The sequence below is a fragment of the Pristis pectinata genome, chromosome 9 (genome assembly GCF_009764475.1).
Source record: "Pristis pectinata isolate sPriPec2 chromosome 9, sPriPec2.1.pri, whole genome shotgun sequence".
In the NCBI taxonomy this organism is placed as follows: domain Eukaryota; kingdom Metazoa; phylum Chordata; class Chondrichthyes; order Rhinopristiformes; family Pristidae; genus Pristis; species Pristis pectinata.
This window is the reverse complement of record NC_067413.1, coordinates 99,657,021-99,680,932: the sequence shown is the minus strand read 5'-3', so window position 1 is coordinate 99,680,932 and position 23,912 is coordinate 99,657,021. Positions and strand designations below refer to the sequence as shown.

Here is a 23,912-nt window from a genome sequence, read left to right as displayed (position 1 = left end):
CCTTTGACGTAGCCATATGCCAATTGTTTTCCATGAAGGTCTACCAGTGGGCAAATCAGTCTGCCTGGAAGATGGGAAACCTACAGAACAAAAACAGAGTCACTTACTCTGAGCACACACTCTCACAGGGTTCAGCACAACCATGCACCATCTCAGATACTCATACTTTAAAAGAACCAACAAGAAAGATGGATTGTCTTTCACCCTTTCACCTGGTATCTCACACATCACAAGTGAGCAAGATCAGATGGAAGAGAAAGGACGGCAGTATGAAGTCCACACTTGCTTTGCTGGATGTAGGTGCTGTACTTTGGGGCCAGAGCAAAAAGGATGTTACAGGAACAGTAGAAAGAATGCTGGATGTACTGGTCCACACACCTAAAAGGGTCAAGATTTAGGCCTAAGAATCTGACTTCAATTTAAAACAAACACCTGGTATTGGTATTGGTTTATTATTGTCACCTGTACCGAGGTACAGTGAAAAACTTGTCTTGCATACCGATCGTACAGGTCAAATCATTACACAGTGCAGTTACATTGGGCTAGTACAGAGTGCGTTGATGTAGTACAGGTAGAAACAGTAACAGTACAGAGTAAAGTGTCACAGGTACAGAGAAAGTGCAGTGCAATAAGGTGCAAGGTCACAACAAAGTAGATCGTGAGGTCAGAGTTCATCTCATCGTATAAGGGAACCGTTCAATAGTCTTATCACAGTGGGGTAGAAGCTGTCCTTAAGTCTGGTGGTATGTGCCCTCAGGCTTCTGTATTTTCTACCTGATGGAAGAGGAGAGAAGAGAGAATGTCCCGGGTGGGTGGGGTCTTTGATTATGCTGGCTGCTTCACCAAGACAACGAGAGGTAAAAACAGAGGCCAAGGAGGGGAGGCTGTGTCCACAGCTCTCTGCAGTCCTCCTGTTCCAAAGGATGCAAGAGTCCAGCATTCAGTCCCTTGACCAAATTCAGCAGATTATGGTCAGGGCTAAATTTAAAATTCTTTGAGTCCATGTAGACCTGATGAAGGAGAAACATTCATGGATCACACTGCACTACTATAATTCCCCAATGAGGCAGACTGCTTCTAGTTCCCATTACTCTCTGATTTCCTACCCACCCCTTCACACCTACCATGCCTGGGACTATGCCTCCACTGACCAATCCATGATCTCTCCCCACCTACTTTAATTTCCTTTGATGTAGCCATATGCCAATTGTTATCAACTTGAGGGACTGCCAGCTGGGCAAATCAGTCTGCCTAGAAGACAGAACAAAAAGTATATAACCAGGAAGGAGGTTATTCAGTGTTTAAGCCAGTTCTACCACTCGGCTAAATCATGGCCTATGACCAGCTCAAATCCATTTCCCTGGAATCAGAATCAATATCAGGCTTATTATCACCGACTTAGATGACAAGAAGTTTGTTGTTTTGCGGCAGCAGTACAGTGCAAAGACATAATATTACTATAAAATACAAAAATAACTACTGCAAAAAAAGAGGTAGTGTTCATGGACCGTTCAGAAATCTGATGGCGGAGGGGAAGAAGCTGTTCCTGAATCATTGAGTGTGGGTCTTCAGGCTCCTGTATCTCCTCCCCAATGGTAGTAACAAGAAGAGGGCATGTCCCGGATGGTGAGGCCCTAGAAACCATTATCTAATAAAAAATTGCCAAGCTATGTCTTGAAAATATAGTTTGCTTGCCATCTCTATCTGTAGGGTGTCTAAGAAACCTGTCCTAGTGCATTTCCCACTGATTTAGAAGGAAGCCTTGGCTTCCTCTAAGTGCTCTCAAAGCAACCATATGCATTACCTTTATTATACCACCTAGTATTATTGCCTTGCACCTCACTAAACTATCTGTAGATCTCCACTGCCTGTTGCCAAACTAGTTTGTGTTCTATTAGATATACTAACGATTCTATTGTTTGCAATCCTTCATTGGTAGAAGGAGAATTCAGAATAACTTCTAAAATGACTTGGATGAATACTGTACAAGGAAAAATGAGAACGAATATGGGGTTGAGAAGAGAAAGGGATGAAGTGACTCTTTCAAAAAGCCAGCAAGAACAATGAACCAAAAGGCCTCCTTTTGGGTTATAAAATCCTATGAATCCAAGAGTCTGACAACAGCCAGACTGGATTAATAAAATAAAATGGCTAGCGGTAACAATGGATGTGAATTCAGTTTCTTACATTGTCAATAACTTCAAGGCAATTCTATGACATAACCAGCAAATACAAAAAAACCCAGCAATAACAGATTTTTTTTAAGCAGTAAAATTCACTCTGATCTCCAGACAAAGGACTTAAAATGAAGTAACGTTTTCACATCAATGTGATCTGACACTTGTCAGATAACTTTATGTCAAATTCATTTCAATTTCTAAACCCAATTTGGATGTTAAAGACCAAAACAATAAATCACTGAAAAAAAATCTTTACCAGCCTTTTATTTAGCATAGAACTTAATATACAAATACTATGACAAATATAGAATTGAGAATACTGTATTTCTTGTTTTAAAAATATCACTCCTTTGACATCTTATGGATTTAAACATTTGGATAACAGTTGCACATGTTCTAACTGAAATGCACTCAGGTATTGCACTCGTGAGCTAATTTTTATTGCATAATATATTTATTCTACATATTAGTGCTTATAGATGTTAATTTCTAACATTTATCTGGTACAAACTGGCAATATTTGACTAACGACATTTGTTAATGGAATTGTGGAACAAGAAAAGACCTAGAAATCCAGGATCTAAACATACGTGTATTTGATTCATTTGAGTTACAGATCAATTAAACTAATAGTGTTTTAACATTTTCTACTTTGTCTTAAACATGTCATCTTTTTAAGCAGTCCTGGAGATGAGGTTCCATTTTGAAAGTAAATAGGAATAGTATTCCATTGAGAACACTAGCATACAAAGTCTTGGTCACAATAGTCTGAATATATGAAAGGCATGATTGGTACTTGATATTATTTTAGAAGGCATATTATTTGAATAGAACTAACTGTATGTAAACAATTTACATGCATACAATCATTCAATATAATTTTAATTTTATGCAGAAGATGCATTTGTAACACTTAGAAAAAGTAGTGATAATCTTATATTAAAATCTTTTAAATAGCAGAATAAATAGATTTCCAATTTGGGAAAACTGAAGAAAAAAATTGGCTGAATATTTGTCTCACAGCAACAAATGGCAGATATGTGCCTTGTAAAGATATTGGATTATATTAATAAGAAAGGATTGTTATATAAATTATACACTGCAATAATGTTATTCAGGAAAGGATCCAAAACATGTAATCGATGAAGTCAAACAGCTTATGCAGATGTGAAACAGCAATGATTTTTTATATACGAACCCTTTTAAAATGTATTACAGCAACACTGAAGAGTCATGTTCAGACATGATATGGCATGAAAGAGGCTTCTATAGAAATATTAATAGACATTACATGGAGGTCCTCTGTACATGTTTACTCAACACTGAAGTACCTATAGCATAGAAATTCTTTGCAGTTATATTGAACTAAACATTCCAGCATGTTACAGTAATAATTGGCTTTGAAACTCTGTAAAGGTGTGTGACAAGATGAACGATGTTAAGGATGTGCTACAGTAAAGATTAGAAAAAATCCATGGTACCTTTATTACAGTGATGTTTTGAGGGAAGAGACCTAGACTAATGCATTATACAAATCAATGGCATATGAAACTAGTCAAGTTCTGCATTACAGTGATGATTAGCAAAGATGAGTGTTATATACATCATTTAATATTAAGAATGATATTGAATTTCCTGTACATAGGTATCAAACTTCATAAAAGCCTAAACATTACAGATTATGAAAGTGAAACAGAATTACTATTTGGTGATGATATATACACTTTCAACATCCAACTTCACATGTCCTCCAGTTTAATAGAACTGTTAACATCCATTCTCATAGGTGTTAGATTTCCAAGATAATTTTTTTTAAACTTGTGTTACAGATATTACTATTTTTGCATCAACAAACAATTTGCCTAGGTTTCCATTCCGAGGAGCAAACATCATATTTTACAGCAAGTAAAGATCCACGTAGCGACTGCCAATGTGTTGGTGGTTCTTCTCTACCACAGCTTGCTTGGCATCATCCAGTGATGGGAATATCACAAAAGCATCACCATTGGTCTGTCCATACAAATTAGATGTGATTAGCACCGACTCAGGAGGAAGCTGCATCAGTAAATAAAAACAGCAATTCAGCAACTGATAACAGGAAATCTCTCTCACAGGAAGATATACCATTCTACTGATGAAATCACAGCACCAGACAAACCCTTGAGTTACTCACATTTCCCATCACCTTAAGATTAATTTTTCTACTGTTGATTTGTAGGTCTTAGTGTTACTGATTTGGAGCAGTAAATCCTACCTTGTTTCAAAGTGCTGCTGCATCTATGTTTCTATGTGGATAAGTACCTGTAACTTCTCAAAGAATCAACAACAGTTTGACTTGTGTTCCAGTGACATTCAAAGAAAAGTCAACAGTTGTGAAAATGAGACAAACTCTTAATTTGAGTTGCCATAGTCACATTTCCAAGAGAGCTTCAGCCTCAACCTTGCTGGCAGTAATGGAAACCTCTACTGATGCTGCTTTAAAATATCTACAAAGAGTTGCCCAGGATATGTAGTCTCCTTCTTATTCAAGGAAATGTCTGGTATTTTTATGCTCACAACTGTATCATGGCTGAAATCAAAAATCTATAATAAAGGGTAGTGAACAAGGATCTGTGTCCTGCTGATAAATGGTGTGGTGCAGGTCACCATTCCCCATTCTATTTTAAAATAAGCCAACCATCTTGTTTTTGTAGTGACTGTTACTATGTCTGATTGCCACAAGTCAAACCCATAAGATCTGACCAAATTTAGAGTGTGCAAGATAAAGCTAATTAGATTATTGGAATATCATACATATGAGACAAGCCCAAAAGAAATAATGAAGCTGGTGATAAGGAAGGTGCAATATGTGAGAAGTAATGAACTTTGTTACAATATTTCTGTACATTTGTTAGTACTGTGCAAATTTTAATCTTGTGCATGTGTTGTTGCTGGTCACACAGAGATTGGCTGGGAGAGATGTTGAGACTGGGAGAGGTGAAAATGCAGTGCATGATAGAGCAGCCTACTTTCTGAAACCAGGTACATAAAGGCTTTGGCGAGTAGGGTTAAGGAGAATCCCAAGGCTTTTTTCTTGTACGTAAAGAGCAGAAGGACGGCTAAGGTAAAGGTAGGTCCAATTAAAGACAAAGGTGGGAAGATGTGCCTGGAAGCTGTGGAAGTGGGTGAGGTTCTCAATGAATACTTCTCTTCAGTATTCACCAAGGAGAGGGGTCTTGATGACACTGAGGACAGTGTAGGCGAGGGTAATGTTCTAGAGTATGTAGATATTAAGAGAGAGGATGTATTGGAGTTGTTAGAAAATATTAGAACAGATAAGTCCCCGGGTCCTGACGGAATATTCCCCAGGCTGCTTCGTGAGGCGAGGGAGGAGGTTGCTGAACTGTCGGTTAGGATCTTCGAGTCCTCATTGTCAACGGGGATGGTACCAGAGGATTGGAGGGTGGCGAATATGGTCCCCTTATTCAAAAAGGTAGTAGGGATAGTCCAGGGAATTACAGACTGGTGAGCCTTACGTCTGTGGTGGGCAAGCTGTTGGAAAGGATTCTAAGAGATAGGATCCATGAGCATTTGGAGAAACATGGTCTGATTAGGGACAGCCAACATGGCTTTGTGAAGGGAAGATCTTGCCTCACAAGCCTGATAGGGTTCTTTGAGGAGGTGACCAGGAAGATTGATGAGGGTAGTGCAGTGGATGTGGTCTATATGGATTTAAGGAGTTTGACAAGGTTCTGCATGGTAGGCTTCTTCAGAAGGTCAGAGGCCAAGGGATCCGGGGAAGCTTGGCCATGTGGATTCAGAATTGGCTTGCCTGTAGAAAGCAGAGGGTTGTGGTGGAGGGAGTGCATTCGGATTGGAGGGCTGTGACTCGTGTCCTGCAGGGATCGGTTCTGGGACCTCTACTTTTTGTGATATTTATTAATGACTTAGATGAGGGGTTGGAAGGATGGGTTAGCAAGTTTGCAGATGACACAAAGGTCGGTGGTGTTGTGGATAGTGTGGAGGGCTGTCGAAGCTTCCAGAGGGATATTGATAGGATGCAGAGCTGGGCTGACAAGTGGCAGATGGAGTTCAATCCAGAGAAGTGAGGTGGTACACTTTGGAAGGACTAACTCCAAGGTGGAGTACAAGGTAAATGGCAGGATTCTGGCCAGTGTAGAGGAGCAGAGGGATCTGGGGGGTTCATATCCACAGATCGCTGAAAGTTGCCTTGCAGATGGATAGGGTAGTTAAGAAAGCTTATGGGATGTTAGCTTTCATAAGAGAGTTTAAGAGCTGCTGTTATGGACTCAGTGAAAGTCCCTTTAAGATAGAGAGTGTGTGTGTATGTGTGTGTGGGGCGTGCTTACGTCAATAGAAGATAAAGGACGTAATGACGTTGTTGAAGGAGGAAGAAGAAGAAGGAGAGAGAGAGAAGGGAGAGAGACACCAGCCTGCTTGTTTTCTCTATCGATGGATGAGAAACAATAACTGTGTTTGCCACTGAAATCCATGTATGGAAGTTGGAAGTAATCCGGTGGAGTTCACTTTGTTGCTGACCTGTAGAAGGAAACAGGTATTTGTGTGTGGACGACCACGGTTCGGATGCTTTTCGGGGTGAGGAAGTCACTACCGAGTAAACACTGGAGTGTCGTTTGGGTTCCATCATGGAACATTTGGATTTCGTATGTACTCTCTCTATGTTTTTCTACATCTACGTCTTATCTTCAGACAACGGTGGTTGTTGAAGAAGCCCTTGCTCACGTTTCACCTTATGGCTTGCGGAACTGAACTTTAAGAACCATTCAGGAACTTGGAGTTTTGGACTTTGTCACACACACACACGACGAGTTTAGTTTTGGGGTTAACGTTCAAGGTTTAACATTTTTGAATTCTAACATACTAACATTTTTACTTTTATTTTACGTATTATCATAAGTAGTGATTAATAAAATAGTTTTTAACACTAAATCATGCTCAGTGTGTTTCTTTTGTTGCTGGTTCGTGACAAAATTGGGGGCTCGTCCGGGATAGTTCCCACGGTTAACGAGTGTCGTCTGGGATCGTTTCCCAGATTGACAAGATTTGTTCGGGGTTCAATCCAAAGATTTTTGAGGGAGGTCTGATAAATTCTTTTTAATTGGCTTGTGTGTGTGGAAACCAGCAGCAATGGATATTAAGGCATTTTTGGAGTCACCAACCCAGAAGGGATTGGAGGTGGCGAAAAAGGATGATTTGATAAAGATTGCTACAAGGCTAAACCTTACAGAAGTAAAGCAGTCTATGAGAAAGGCAGATATTCAGAGACTGATAGCTGGCCATTATGTGGAAAAGAAAGTGTTTGAGAAGGAAGTGTTAAAACAGTTTCCTGGCAGTGAAATAGCAATTTCTGAGGCACAGGTGCAGCTGGCAAAGATAGAGGCTGAACGAGAGCAAAATAAATTAGAAGCTGAACGAGAACAAAAGAAATTAGAGGCCGAACAAGAGGAAAAGAAATTAGAGGCTGAACAAAAGAAATTAGAGACCGAACAAAAGCTAACTCAGATGAAGATAGAGGCTGATCTAGCAATGAAGCAGATGGAATTGAAGAGGATGGAGCTGGATAGTGAGGAGAAGGAGAAACAGAGGCAGCATGAGTTACAAATGAAGCAAGAGAGAGTTTGGAATCTGATTCTGATGATGGTTTTTCAGCCAGCAGGGAGGTTCGATTAGTCCCTCCGTTTGAAGAAGATCAGGTTGATCAGTATTTCCAACATTTTGAAAAGGTTGCTGTGAGTTCAAACTGGCCAAGGAAAGGATGGGCTCTTATGGTACAGAGTGTGATTAAAGGTAAAGCTCAAAAAGCTTATTCTGCTTTGTCTGTTGAGGATGCAGCTGATTATACCAAGGTAAAACAAGCTATATTGAAGGCCTATGAATTGGTCCCTGAGGCTTATAGACAAAAATTCAGAGACTTGAGGAAATCTGCAGATCAGACTTATATGGAATTTGCCAATGGAAAGAGAATATGTTTTGAACGATGGTGCCTGGCTAAAAATGTAGATGGGGATTATGATAAATTGACAGAATTGATACTAGTGGAAGACTTTAAAAGATGTGTTCCAGCTGAATTAACAACATATTTAAATGAAAAGGCAGTGGAAACTTTACAAGAAACTGCTAGGTTGGCAGATGATTATGCTTTAACCCATAAATCCAAATGGGGACAACCTAAAACCTTTCAAAAGAGTTACAAAGACAATCCAGGTAAACCAGAGATTAAATTGGGAGGTAATCAAAAAGGAAAAGATGAAAAGAAGCCAGGGCTGGAGAAACCTGTTGAGCGTACTTGTTATTACTGTAGGAAACCTGGCCACGTGATATCTAATTGTGCCCTTTTGAAGAAAAAGAAGGAAGCTGGGCCCAATGCTTGCTTTCAGGCAATTAAAAATCGAAAAGGTTTAGGAGATGCTGTTAAAGATCAGTCCTTGCAAGAGGTAAAAGCGGAAGAGTTGGAGGAGGTGAGACAGGAATTCCGTTCTTATGTATCAGAGGGTTTTGTTTCACTGAATGATGAGTCACCCCAGGTGCCAGTGAAAATTCTTAGAGATACTGGGGCTAGTCAATCTCTCTTGCTGGACAGTGTTTTAAATTTTGGTGAAGAAAGTGACACTGGTGAAGTAAATCTAATACGAGGCGTTACAGGTGAGACCATGTCTGTCCCTTTTCACAGGGTGATTTTAAAGTCAAAGTTCATAGAAGGACCAGTCGAGATAGGGATAAGACCTAGTTTGCCAGTGGAAGGAGTTTCTTTGTTATTGGGAAATGACCTTGCAGATGGAGAAAGTGATCCTGTGGTACGGTTAACAACCAAACCAAGGATTGATGAGTCTGAGGATGATTCAGATGTTTACCCATCATGTGCGGTGACTCGAGCTAGAGCTAAAGAATTAGCCAAGACAGACAGTCCGGTGCAGTCTGATGTAGTTCCTTGTGACAGTCCTAAACAGGAAGAAAATTTTGATGCCTTATCTGAGACTTTTCTGTCTTCACTGGAGGATCAACATCCTTATAGTGAGCCTGAATTTAAAGATTTGTCTTTGTCGAGGAAGGATTTTATGGTGGAACAGACAAAGGACCCTGAATTGACAGAATTGAAAGAAAAAGCACTCTCATGTGAGGAGATTGAAAAAGTGCCAACTGGATATTATGTCAAAAATGGAGTGTTAAGGAGGAAATGGAGACCTCCCCATGTCCAAAAATTTAAAACTCGGTTGGAGAGAGTCTGCCAGCTAGCGAGAGAGAATCTGAAAACAAGCCAGATAAGAATGAAGACATATTTTGATAGACGTACTCGGCCTAGGACATTTGCAGTGGGGCAAAAGGTGTTGGTATTTTTCCCTAGCCAAAATAATCCCTTGCAAGCTCGTTTTTCTGGACCCTATGTTATTGAATCTCGAGTGACTGATCTAACATATATAATCAAAACACCAGATAGACGCAAGAAAACACAACTCTGTCATGTAAACATGCTAAAACCTTATTATGAGAGGGATTCAGTTGTGGCCTTGGTGGATGGTGTAAAGGTTGTTTCTAGAATGCCTGATGTTGATGTTGAGGAAGGCCAATTTAGACCAAATATTGTTCCATTGAAACTAAAAAACCAAAATATCATGGAGAACCTTGAAACGAAATTGGACCATTTACAAGTTTCACAAAAACAACAGATGAGAGAATTAATTTTAAAATTTAAAAATCTGTTCCCAGATGTTCCAAACAGAACATCGATAATTACCCATGATGTTGATGTTGGGGATGCAAAACCAATCAAACAACACCCATATCGAATGAATGTAGAAAAAAGTAAACTTGTTGATCAGGAAATAAAGTACATGTTGGAAAATGATATTATTAGACATTCTACTTCAAATTGGAGTTCGCCCTGTGTTATTGTACCTAAACCTGATGGAACTGTTAGATTTTGCACAGATTACAGGAAAGTGAATGCTGTAACAAAGTCAGATGCTTACCCTATTCCTAGGGTGGATGATTGCATAGACAGAGTGGGAAAGGCAAAATTTCTTACAAAGATTGACCTATTAAAAGGGTACTGGTGTGTTCCATTAACAGATAGAGGAAGGGAAATTTCAGCCTTTGTAACCCCTTCTGGATTGTATGAATACAATGTTTTGCCATTTGGAATGAAAAATGCTCCAGCAACATTTCAAAGAATGATTAATTCAGTGATTCATGGGTTAAAACATACAGATGCCTACATTGACGACTTAGTGACTGGGAATGATACATGGGAGGATCACATCTCTGCGTTAGAAAGGTTGTTTGAAAGACTTTCCAAGGCTAACCTTACAGTTAACTTGGCTAAAAGTGAATTTGGCCATGCCACTGTGACGTATCTTGGTTATGTTGTAGGTCAAGGCAAGCAAGCTCCTGTTCAGGCAAAAGTTCAAGCAATATCTGAGTTCCCTATTCCCACAGGTACGAGGACTGTTAGAAGATTTTTGGGAATGGTTGGATATTATCGAAAATTTTGTAAAAGTTTTGCTGATATTGCTCTTCCCCTAACTAATCTTCAGAAGAAGGGAGTAAAGTTTGTTTGGACAGATTCTTGTCAAGAAGCATTTGAGAAGCTGAAAGCCATTTTATGCTACCATCCTGTGCTCAGAACACCTGACTTTGAAAAGCCATTTTCATTAGCAGTAGATGCCAGTGATGAAGCTGCAGGAGCTGTGTTGTTGCAGAAGGGTGACCTTGATGATATTGACCATCCTGTAGCTTACTTTTCAAAGAAATTTAATGAGCATCAAAAGAATTATTCCACCATAGAGAAAGAATTACTGTCACTTGTTTTAGCCTTGCAACATTTCAGTGTATATGTTTGCACCACTCAGAAACCATTGACTGTGTATACAGATCATAACCCATTGGTGTTTCTGAGCCGAGTCAAAAACAAGAACAGAAGGCTGTTAAACTGGAGTTTAATTTTGCAAGAGTTTGATCTCATGATAACTCACATTAAAGGCAAAGATAATGTGATTGCTGATTGTCTTTCCCGATGTTAAATGGGAAACATATATCTGTACTAATCTGATAGTCTGTAGTTGTGTAGCATGATAATTATTAACATTACTAACTCTATGCGCGGTTAAGATTTTCTTGGGAAAATTTTTTTTTTAGGTGGGAGGTGTTATGGACTCAGTGAAAGTCCCTTTAAGATAGAGAGTGTGTGTGTATGTGTGTGTGGGGCGTGCTTACGTCAATAGAAGATAAAGGACGTAATGACGTTGTTGAAGGAGGAAGAAGAAGAAGGAGAGAGAGAGAAGGGAGAGAGACACCAGCCTGCTTGTTTTCTCTATCGATGGATGAGAAACAATAACTGTGTTTGCCACTGAAATCCATGTATGGAAGTTGGAAGTAATCCGGTGGAGTTCACTTTGTTGCTGACCTGTAGAAGGAAACAGGTATTTGTGTGTGGACGACCACGGTTCGGATGCTTTTCGGGGTGAGGAAGTCACTACCGAGTAAACACTGGAGTGTCGTTTGGGTTCCATCATGGAACATTTGGATTTCGTATGTACTCTCTCTATGTTTTTCTACATCTACGTCTTATCTTCAGACAACGGTGGTTGTTGAAGAAGCCCTTGCTCACGTTTCACCTTATGGCTTGCGGAACTGAACTTTAAGAACCATTCAGGAACTTGGAGTTTTGGACTTTGTCACACACACACACGACGAGTTTAGTTTTGGGGTTAACGTTCAAGGTTTAACATTTTTGAATTCTAACATACTAACATTTTTACTTTTATTTTACGTATTATCATAAGTAGTGATTAATAAAATAGTTTTTAACACTAAATCATGCTCAGTGTGTTTCTTTTGTTGCTGGTTCGTGACACTGCGAAGTGATGATGCAGCTTTACAAAACTCTGGTTAGGCCACACTTAGAGTACTGTGTCCATTTCTGGTCACCTCATTATAGGAAGGATGTGGAGGCGTTGGAAAGGGTGCAGAGGAGACTTACCAGGATGCTGCCTGGATTAGAGACTATGCATTATGAGGAAAGACTAAAGGAGCTAGGGCTGTTCTCATTGGAGAGGAGGAGGATGAGGGGAAACATGATAGAGGTATACAAGGTATTAAGAGGAATAGATAGAGTGGACAGCCAGCGCCTCTTTCCCAGAGCACCAATGCTCAAAACAAGAGGACAAGGCTTTAAGGTATTGGGTGGGAAGTTCAAGGGAGATGTCAGAGGGGTTTTTCACCCAGTGTGGTTGGGGCATGGAATGTGCTGCCTGGGGTGGTGGTGGAGGCTGATACATTGGACAAGTTCAAGAGATTGTTAGATAAGCATATGGAGGAATTTAAGTTAGAGGGATATGTGGGAGGAAGGGGGTTAGATAGGTGTGGTTTGAAGGTCAGCACAACATGGTGGGCTGAAGGGCCTGTATTGTGCTGTATTGTTCTATGGTTTATAAACCTAAATGCAAGTTTTCTTTTTGTACCACCTAGACATCCCAAATCAGGTGTATTTCATTGACCATAAAATGAAGTGTAGTGACTCACCAACTTAAATGGTAAGGAAGTACAGCAGCTAATTTTTGCACAGCAAAGCACCATAACAATGAATGACTAGTTGTGTTAGTGGTATTGGTTGACGACTCAAGTGATCAGATCAAGGACAATTCCCCAGCTCTACTTCAAACTATGTTTTGGGATACTTCAAATTTGCTTCAAATAGGATTTTACTTTCATCTGAAGTTCCATAATTGTTCATTCCTAGTATATGGAAGATTAATTTGCTGACAGTCAATTGCTTTGCATTTTATCTGTGGAATATCCAAGCCAAACTATTTATGATTCCAAGTAGACACTTAAACACAGCTTACAGAGACACAGCAACTTTAGACCTTAAAACCACACTAGAAGAAGAAAGCTGAAATCTGATCCTCAGTGCTTTGCACACATGTACATCGATCAGATTTCCCTACACCACATCATTTTTTGAAAGCACATTTAATAAGATCAAATGACCTAGTTAGGTGGAGATAGCTCTTCCTTACCTGTCTTTTCTTACAAGGACTTATCTCATGAGCCATTTAAATACAGACCCATTCTTTGGGGTGTGTGAACAGTGTCCTGGCCTGGTCATACGCGTGCATATATTCTTGGCGTTCCTCAGCTGGATACTGATGCAAGGTTGAACACACAAAATATCCATTAAACTTGTATCATTATTTTGGGCTCATCAAAAAAAAAGTTACAGTATTTTGCTCTTGGGTTTTCTTGGATTCCTTCCAAAGTTTACTTTTACATGATATGTTTGTTTTTAATTCCTAGTGATTTTTGGCTAGATGTTTTTCCAAAGTGATTGTGGGAATTGGAACTCAAGTTACTTTTGGCCTAGCTTTCAATGACATTGCCCAACCTCACAATGGCTCCCTGGCATTCTGTCAAGGTGGTTGAGTGTGTACAATTGCAATAGTGAGGCCAGGTGAGCTTAAAGGATGTTCAAGTATTGGGATTTACATTCATTGAGCTTAAATTTTGATACACCAAGTTATCCCAGAGCAATACTGTTGGACACTACTTTCTTTGATGCCATTTCTTAGTTTTTTTTTTAAAAAGTTAATTCTTGGGATGCAGGCATTATGGCAAGCATTTAATAACCATCCCAAATCATAAGAAGCTGGAATGTGTAGCACAAGAGAATAGAGATGGAATGTGTAACAAACTGCTGGAGGAACTCTGGGTCAAGCAGCATCTGTGGAGGCAAAGGGTTGGTTGACACTGAGGCAAATGTAATCCTATCTTTGCCAGACATTCCAACTGCATCACTGAACAGTAGATAGGCTTGAACCCTGGCACGGTATCCACTCCAGCCTAAGGATGCATAACACTACTTTACTTTAGCAACAGAAGGCGACAGCTGAACCTTAAAACGTCAACCATTCCTTTAGCTCCACAGATGCTGCTTTATCTGTGGAGTTCCTCCAGCCATTTGTTCTTAGCATAAGAAGCTGGAGGTGGGCTTTTTTTTTAATTGCTGGATGCAACTTAATGAGCCCCTTGGCTTCAGAGGCCAATTTAGGGCAATTAAGTGGATTTAATTTGGGACAATTAGGGACAGTCACTTTTATTTATATAGATTACACAATGTGTGCGAAACAGAAAGTGCTGGAAACACTCAGCAGGTTAGGCAGCATCAGAGGGATAAGAAATAGAGTCAATGTCGGAGGTCACAAACCCTTTGTCAGGACCGAAAATGAGACAAAAAGCACTTAAGCTGCAGGATGGGCAGGGGAGGAGGATGTCCCAGATCACTTGGTTTTACCTTATTGGAGACACTCCCCTCCCCCACCATCCCTGCAGCTTAACGAGCTTCTTTTCTCCCTTTTATGTTCTGACAAAAGGTCGTCAACCTGAAACACTGACTGCTTCTCTCCCCAGAGATGCGGCCTGACCTGCTCAGTATTTCCAGCATTTTCTGTTTTTGTTTTAGATTTCCAGCTCCTGCAGTTTTGTTTTGATTTACATGATGTACTCCTCAGATAACACTTGGGCTCCTCCCAGTTTCATGGTCAGTTAAGTATCTTCCACAGTACTTACCTTTTTAAATCTAAGCCTTCCATTTGAAGGACTGATGGTTAGGCTATCGAGATAATTGATATCCTGAATGCAGCCAACCTGGAATCAGCAGCAGCTGAAGCCACCCACATTAGGGAGGGAGACATAAAACAGGTCAGGACTTCCTATTTGAATATGGAAAGGGCCTAACAGCCATTGCAAGCACATACCCTCATTACCTCATAAATCATTAGTGCAAGTTAATGATAAATCAGGAAGCATGAGTTAGATTGGCAGTAGAATTCCAGAGGAAGGGTTGGTTGCCATGGTGACGTTGGCTTAGTTAGGCGTGAATTAGTCTTATTCATTGAGAAAGGTATCACAGAATGAAAGTACAGTTCAATGTAAATATCACATTCTAAAAATTCAGGCAGAAAAATTTAAAGAATAGTTAATATTAAAGACAGGCATTTTAAAGTTTCCTCGTGTGCAGAACTGTCCCATATACTCATGCACATAAATATGCAGAGAAGGAACTATTCTAAGATGACATTCATGAGCGAATTAGTCACATTTTTAAACCAAAACAAGCAAGCATCCTTCTGTTGGTACACAAGGGTGTAAAATTATAAAAGCATCATAATTGCAGAGGCTGGTTGCACCTACCTTTAAAGAAAAGGCCACCACGTGTGGAGACAAAATCATCAATTGTTAATTTACTTAGAAAGGACCTTTCAATACCTGTGATTCTTTTTCCACCCTTCAGCTGCTATTGGCCATGTCTGCCCAATTATCCAGAATGTATACACGAAAATAGACGGCAGGTTCACATATTTGTAGATGTCAGGGGTGACTATAATCCTATTTTTGCCAGACATCCACAAATACTACATTCTAACTGTAATCACTGAACAGCAGACAGGAACTTGCTGGCACGGTATCCACTCCAGCCTAAGGATACATAGGTCTACTTTACTTCAGTAGAAAGCGGCGATGGCTGAACTTAAAAAAAATGGAAGTCTGATGGAATTTTATTTAGCTCACATAGGTTGCAGTAACTCCAATGTTGCAATAATTGTAAAGGACTGTTATATACCAATTGATTTTTTTGGTGTTCTAGATGAACAACTACTAAAGTTATCAGTTAAATTTTGGAAAAGGCACAATTATAGCTAATTGTGGTAGCAATTTGTCCACTGACATAGCAAAGTGCTCTTAAAAAAAATGGCATTCTGAAGAAACAAAAAGGGCACTTGAGAAAAAAAATAAAGGCAGGGTTCAGTATCCTGATGTAATGAATTAGGCAGAACATAGATATGTGGCCTGTTACAACTACTGAACTGAATAAGACCAAAATGAAAAATCAAAATTTGCATAAGGGAGCTGAGTGAAAGGTGACCCATATTATAAACAAGACAGTTAATAAGTGGGGGTTTAAGGTCAATTATCGACAGGCTGTGCAGACTTATAATTGTCTTTCAACACATGGTACCATCTGGCATAAGCACAGTTAAGAAAGATTAAAGTTTATAGAGAAGAGGAGGGTAATTAGTTATTACGGGCAAATTGAAAACACTGTTACAGCAGCCTTTCACCTAATCAGTCTAATTGGTCTCACTTGAGGCAGCTGCTAATTTCCAATGTTGCCTTATTTCCAATTGCATTCATTTCTTAAGTTTTCTTAATTCTTTCCAAACAATTTTTCCTTCCAGAGAGCTTTTAATCCTTAAGCACCAGTACTTAAGGTTGATAAGGATTCAACTGCCAGAGGTTTGTTTGTTATTGTGTGGAAAAGTTAATGTTGGATATAAATCCAGTATTAACTGCTCCACACTGCCACAGACATACCTCTAGCATTGGCTAATCCTAGGTGCCTCTCGCAGAAGGCATTTATTCCATTACAAGTCCTAGCTTCAAGGCTTCATTAAGCACGTGAAGGGTTTGATAAAATCTCTCCCCTCTTTTCCTCCCCCCCCCCCCCCCCCCCCCGAGTATTCTTTTACTAACAGTTATGGCTATGAGAAGCCAAAATTCTACCACTGGATTTTTCAAATTCAGAGCTCATTCCAGAGACTTCAGACAAATAAATATCACTCCCTTGGATTAGATTTTGCTGCAGTTGGGTTCTTGACTGAAAATACGAGAATTTGCTGATTTTGCCCTCCCATTGTGAAGCAGTACCTGAGGATGGCATTGGTCATGGGTGAAAATAACTGATTTATCTTTCTTTCCTCAAACAAATCTCCAGTGAGGGTACCTGCTGGTTCCATGGACAAGCTGGCTATTGATGTAATGTAGCCACTAATCTGTTTCCATGCAGCCAGTAATGTTTCAATGAAAGGCCCACCTACTTTGCCCATTAGAAATTACAGTCTCTAAAGTTACTAATCTTGCCTAGGTGAGACAGTGCAACACATGGGACCAGCAGAACAGCTGGTAACCAAATATGGAGCAATATTGACCAGGTATGCACACAGATGACACACCAGGTTAAGTTAACTGATTCTTTTTCCCCAGAAAAAAAATAAGCTAAATAAATTATGATTGCCAGTTCATCCATTCACTGGTTTTATCTGCAAAAACACCTCTATATAAAGTTAATACAGGAACAAATGTATGAATGAAAGGCAACACTTTATAAAGTGAATCCCCTTGAGATCATCACTCAGATCAGTGTATTGCTTTGAAAATCAGCATTGCTGACCTCCTAGGTCTATTATGACACAATATACAACTTGTTTAAAGACTATGAAAAACACTTTACAGAACAATTGGTACAAAGAGAAGGAAAACCAGTCAGGAATAAGCAGATTCACTGAGGTTTGTTGCCACACCATTCAAAATTAACTTTGGTCAAAAGGCTTTCAATTTACAGGCTAGGTAATTGCACAAAATGTAAATAATTTCACATTCTACTGCAAACCAGCTGTAATGTGGTTAATACAATTTCACTCTCATTAAAGGAGCATGTTATCCTTTCTGCACCCACTGCCCCAGTACATAATGGGGTGGTATCACTGAGCTACCACAAGATACTTTACCTTGTTTAAAGAGATAGGTGTGATGCCTCAATCAGTGTCAGACAGAAACTGAGGCTGCACACATTATACATAACAAATATCAATGTTCAATCCCTAGTTTGCACAAGATTAGGTGATCGGTATGAGTACAGTAATTCTCAAAAATATCTCAACCATGAACATCAGTATGTTCCTTCTCCCATTAATATTCCAGTGATTCTTGCCCGAATTGTGCATACTTGAATAATCTGATGACTTCAGTTGCTAAGCCATGATCTGATAAAGATAACTGGATCTAATAAGGAAGATTAGTACAATTTTTGATCAACGATTTCAGGATGTGAGAGGATCCAAAATCTTCCTATTGAGCTATGGCAGTCAGTTAATTCTTCAAGTAGAATTTAACAAACCTAGAACCAGCTATATTTAAGATCCACTTTCAGAGTAAAGTAGTTACATGTACCATTCTGAACATCATTTTCCACTGAACAGCCTTATTGGCAATCATATAAACTGAGGGGAAAGGAGAAAGTACGAGCAACAAGCAATCTGCTGCAGGAACTCAGCAGGTCGAGCAGCCTCCGTGGGGGGAAAGGAGTGCTGAGTTCCTCCAGCAGAGTGTTTGTTGCTCCATATTCCAGCATCTGCAGTCTCTTGTGTCTCTGAGGAAGTGTATGACATTTAACACCTCCAGATCGCCCATTACTAGTTTATGAATAGTTCTAGAACAAATTCTCAGGACTTAACTACTGCTTAAAAATGTCCAAAGTAATACCTGCCATAAATCTTCAGCTGCATAATGTTCCAGAAGCTCTGTTAATATGAGATGATACTAATTTTATTAGTTCATAGTAAGTGGACGTCTCGGGCAATATCAGCATTTATTATCCTTCCCTAACCTGACCTGAGGGTCAACCTCACTTACTAGCCAGAATGCACAAGTTTGGTAGATTTCACTCCTTGAAGGGCAGATTTTTTTAAAAAAATTACAATTTGGGAGTTTTATAATTATTGTTACTGAGACTGGCCTTAATTCCAGATTTGCTTACTAAAGTTTAAACTCCCCAGCTGCCATATTATTTTGTGAATAAATCAACACCTCTGCTTATCCTTGCCATAATTATAGTTCCTTCTTCTGTCACGTTTCAAATGTATAATGCACAGCTAAATTTAGAAATAAATCTAATTCAAAGTGGACTGATTTTTTGTATGGAACTTTTCCCATTCAGCCCCAGAACAACATTCAGACAATAAGTTTTCAACTAAATTAACAATTTGCACAAATGACCTGGGTGAATACCTAACACAAACATCTAAATTTATTTAGATACTAGTTCCAACAGATCTTGTGTCAACAAAATCTGAATTAGAGTTTCAGTGCAGTTAAAAAAGATTTCCTGGCCCTGCCAGTAACAGTAATCCAGTTATTGCATTACAAATTAAAGAAATTAAAATACAAATACTACTTAACAATTTTCTTTCACTCTCTTCACAAGGTAACGTTCCTCCTTAATATGATTCCATAACTGCTGCCAACATCCCATCCGATTAATCACTCATCATGCGTAAGCCAGCATAGCTAGTATCTAAAGGGCACTTAATTGTGGCAGCCCCAAAAGTCCAATCCCAACCTTAAATCCTTGTACACAGACACTAAAGCCAACTATGATGTCATAGATCACCATCAGCCGACATCAGTCAACTGAAGGTTCTAAACACGAGGCATTCTGGCAACTCATCAAGATTTTATCCAGTACAAATTATTTCATTGCCAAAACGAAGCTGAAACATTATAATTATGATGGAAATTGTGGGTGTTCTTGAAAATTAACTTTTCACAGATGCAATTAAATTTAACTGTGGATAACTGTCTGAGAGTTCTGGTGTCTGACTTTTCAGTAAGCTACTAACCTGATATCCCTGGAAGAAATTAAGGATTTCCTTGATTCCTGTGTTGTAAGCTAGTCCTTGCATCCTGACGATGGTGCCAGACTGAGTGGGGACAGTGGCAGTGGCAGGTGTTGGTAAATAACCTATGTTGGTCGGGGACCCGGGAGGACTAGAAATAAAGAAACATACATAAAACTAGGGAATATCACCACAGCTTCGTGTGTGCACTTAAAGCACACATTGGTATAAAAGTAAACAATACTGGATCTGCCAAACAGACATGTTGGCATCTCATAAATGAGTAAACATTTCAGATGCAATACCTCATCAGAACTTTTGGGCAATAACTATATTGTTCTCAAATATGCCTCTTTGTTAAGCTTCCTCTCCTTTTCAAATATTGACTGAGCTGTTGCATTTCCAGCATCTAAACATTGTTTATAGCCTTCACATTCTTCTTTTCTTCAAAGTGAAAGATCATTTTCATAAATAGCAGAACACTTCCTGCTCAGTTAGGAAAAGACTAGTGCTTGATGATACCACATTAAAAGGGTAAAAACTTCACTCACCACACACATCCAGTAATTCTACCAACAAATTTATCCAGTGGGACATTGCTTTTCAAAGGATCAATTGTTTAAACATTTTGAAATGTATTTAACTTGTGATATCAATTCTCTTTAGTTTTTAATAAGTTTATTGTTGGTTTATCACTAGTCTGGTTTTTCCAAGACTGAGAAAAGTTTCTTGAATATAACAGCACCAGTGTTCCTTTATAAATATAAAACTTTAGCCATATTGTGGCAATTAGAGCATTGTAAATTGCATGTGCTTTGTGGGTTCTTCTAGTCACAGTAATTGCAAAGTGTTCAAACTTTACACGAGACACAAGCGGCTCAAACAAATGTGGTTAATTCAAGGTCTTTGCAGAATTTGCAATTTTGCAAAAATCTTGTTGCAGCCAAAGAACAGTTAATCTCAGAATAATTTTTTAAAAATAATTATTTACAACCAATAATGTGTATTACACTGCTTCCCATTCCCCCCCCCCCCCCCCCCAAAATGACACATTTACTAACTTAACTGAGTAAAAAAAAGTTTTCCTTGACACTCATATTTGCAACAGTGTTAGTGTTACTTTTCATGAACCTGTAGGTTCACCAGATGTTGCTGGAGCATCATCCATCTCTGAATTCAATGTTGTTGTCTAAATAATAGATGGCTCTTCTTGAAAAAAGGTGGAATTCACTTCAGGAACATCTTCAGTTTCAGTTGCTGCTATTCTCACAGGAATTGTGCGCTAGGATTGTGAGGTCTATGAGACTTTTTCCAATCTTTGCAACATCTTAGAACCATAGAATTCCACCATTTTCCCCCATGCTGATGTACTGGTACAAGACCTTCATCGTGCAGACTTAACCTCGTGTTCATGGTTTGTCATGCTTACCCTATTGAAACTGCCTTTTTTCCCCCCTCACTTTGTTCCAAATTGGGCTGAGTGAGACTCAATCAAGTTCAGAGTCATCTGTGCATTAGCATTTTTATTAGAATGCATCCTGTTTTAGAATCCATAGCTTGGAATAAACACTGCAAATTAATAGGAGAAACAAAGGACTGCAGATGCTGGAGGAACTCAGCAGGCCTGGCGGCCTCCATGGAGAAAAGCAGGTGGTCAATGTTTCGGGTCAGGACCCCTGGATGCCACCTAGCCTGCTGAGTTCCTCCAGCATTATCAGGTTTTTCCACTGCAAATTAACATTTCATGCTGATGTTCAATCAACCTTTCACGCCTCATTATTATGGAATTATTAGCAGGATATAACAGCAAGAAAATGCAGTCAAGCAGAATCAACATGATTTGATGAAAGGAGAACAATATTTGATAATTTTATTTGAGGATGTAACTGGGGGTGTGGATGGAAAAGGATGCATAGTGTTATCTGGATTTCCAAAAGGAATTCCATAAGGTACACAAAAATTTGCTGTACAGAGGTCAGTTTGTTGGGGGGGGTGGGGAAGCAAAACATACAGATCTGCACAAATGATTGTTATTGAAAAACAAAAAATTTCAGTATTTGTAGCATCTGCAAAGAGCTGGAAATACTCAACAGGTCTGGTAGCGTCTGTGGAGGAAGAAACAATTAACATTTCGGGATAATCATGCCGAAGGGTCATTGACCCAAAACATTAGCTATTTTTCCACTCTTCTTAAGCTGCCTAACTAGCCGAGTATTTCCAGCACCAGTTGATTTCTATAGTTTATAGATTTCTACATCAGATATAACTATGCAAACTATCAAGCCCTCCTTAAAAATCAACAACCATCTGTATAGATATTTTTCCAGAATCTACAAATCCCTAAATTATGGCACTAGGCAAAGGAGTATCAGGCACTTCTCAGGAATATCTGACCTTGTCAGTGTAAAAGCAAGCAGTAGTTCACTATCGCTTAATGGGTCAAAATTCTTGACATTACAATAAAGTTAACAGGGCTGGTTTACTGGTTGCAGTTTAGTCATTAACTTGTCCTTCTCAAATAAATTTTTATTTTTATTGCTTTTTCATGCTCATGAATTTTAAGATGGTAACTTAAGATAATAATGGCCATTAAACAGTTTAGCTCGAGGCAAATTTAATCAGTCTGAAATAATTAACTGGTTGCTTTCTTCATTGGTATTGCAGCGTGGGGTGCTCATTAAAGAGTGTCACAATAAATTACATTTATAAAAGCAAGTCTTTGGCTTTGTGGTAGCATTTTCACATCCAAATCAGAAGGTAGAGGCAAGCTTTGAACTTCAGTAAGCCCTGCCATGTGAAAACTGGGACTTCATTGCTGAACTGTGGATTGACATACTGGCAATACTTAAAGGTAGCATGGGATTTCAAAAATTCATTATATCCTTCTGCCTTTTAGGCCAAATCATTACTTCAACTGGTATGAAAAGGTAACTACCACTACAGAAGGATGTACTCACACTACAACTTGGCAACATATCAGTCTGTGGATCCTGCCACTACTATTTTGCAAGTGATCATGATGACATGAAAATAATTAGAAATCTGTAGAGAGGAAATATTTCACAACAAATGAATTAGTTCAAAGACTTGCCTCATCTGGTTGTAAACTGTTGGGGAAATTAAATTAATGGAGATAGATCAACAAACATTCCCAACCTCAATTGTGGCAGGGCTTGACATAGAATACAAAAAGACAACCAAAAGTAGACAATCCATTTCACCCTCTGAAGGTAAAACCTTGTAAGTACCTGCCTTCAAGCCCCTGCGTTCCAGATTGCAACTACCCTGTAGGTGGAAAGGAAAGCCTCAGATCCCCTCTAAACCTCTTGCTTCTCACCTTGCACAAAAACTAGTCTTTGGCCATTTGATTCATTCCACATAACAAAAACATTGCTGAAGATACTGGAAAAAGCAACAGCGATAGCCCCCAGCATCCTGGTTGCGGACTTGTGATGTACTCCAGATCAATCCCAGCTTCAAGCTATACTACTCCAGTTCAACTATACTACTAAAGTGGAAAATTATCCATGTTCTGCACATGAAAAGCAAAGCAAATCCAATCCAACCAATTATTGCTTCAGTTTCCTCTCAAAGTGATGGAAGGTTGACTGCACAATGCCAATCATCAACAACGGACAAAGTGATTCTCACTTTGGGTTCTATCTAAATCACAAATCTCCTTAAGCATTCAGAGCCTTGATCCAAACATGGACAACAGAACTAATTTCAGGGGTAACACAAGAGTAATCATCATTGATATCAAGGCAATTGTCACATCAAACAGCCATGGTGAAATTGAGATCGAGACAGGAATCTCTTCATTGTTCAAGTCGTGTCAAGCAGAAAGGAAGACTGTTGTACTTGTCGAAAGTTATATCAAGCCAATCCCAAGCAATCCACCTTAAACAGCTTTATAAATGAAATTTCTTCAATCATAAGGCTGAAGTGGGGTTGACCATTGATAATTGAAGTACTCAGTTCCATTTGCAGCTCCTCACATTATGTAGTCCATATCCACATGCATCAAGGCATGGGCAACATTCAGCTTTCGACAATGACATGGCAAGTATTACTTATGATGCCTACCACATAATGACCATTTCCAATCACTGTACACTGGACCAACACTCCCTTGACTTTCACAGCCTAAGTGTCTTTACCAAATCTGTTCCCACCAACACCCAGATGATCAGCACTGACCAGAAACAATGGGACAAATCACTTAAATAATGTGGCCTCTAAAGCAGGTCACATATGGGCATCT

General features: G+C 39.2%; 1 protein-coding gene across 1 annotated transcript in view; it reads right to left on the bottom strand.

The window, feature by feature from the left end:
- Positions 1 to 2,446: 2,446 nt before the first annotated feature.
- Positions 2,447 to 23,912, bottom strand: part of esrp1 (epithelial splicing regulatory protein 1) — a 69,775-nt gene continuing 48,309 nt past the window's right edge. Inside the window, 3 exon segments of the mRNA XM_052023857.1 lie at positions 2,447 to 4,235; positions 13,217 to 13,342; positions 19,652 to 19,799. Of these exon segments, the coding sequence (XP_051879817.1) occupies positions 13,253 to 13,342; positions 19,652 to 19,799 (238 nt within the window). The 3' untranslated portion in view covers positions 2,447 to 4,235; positions 13,217 to 13,252.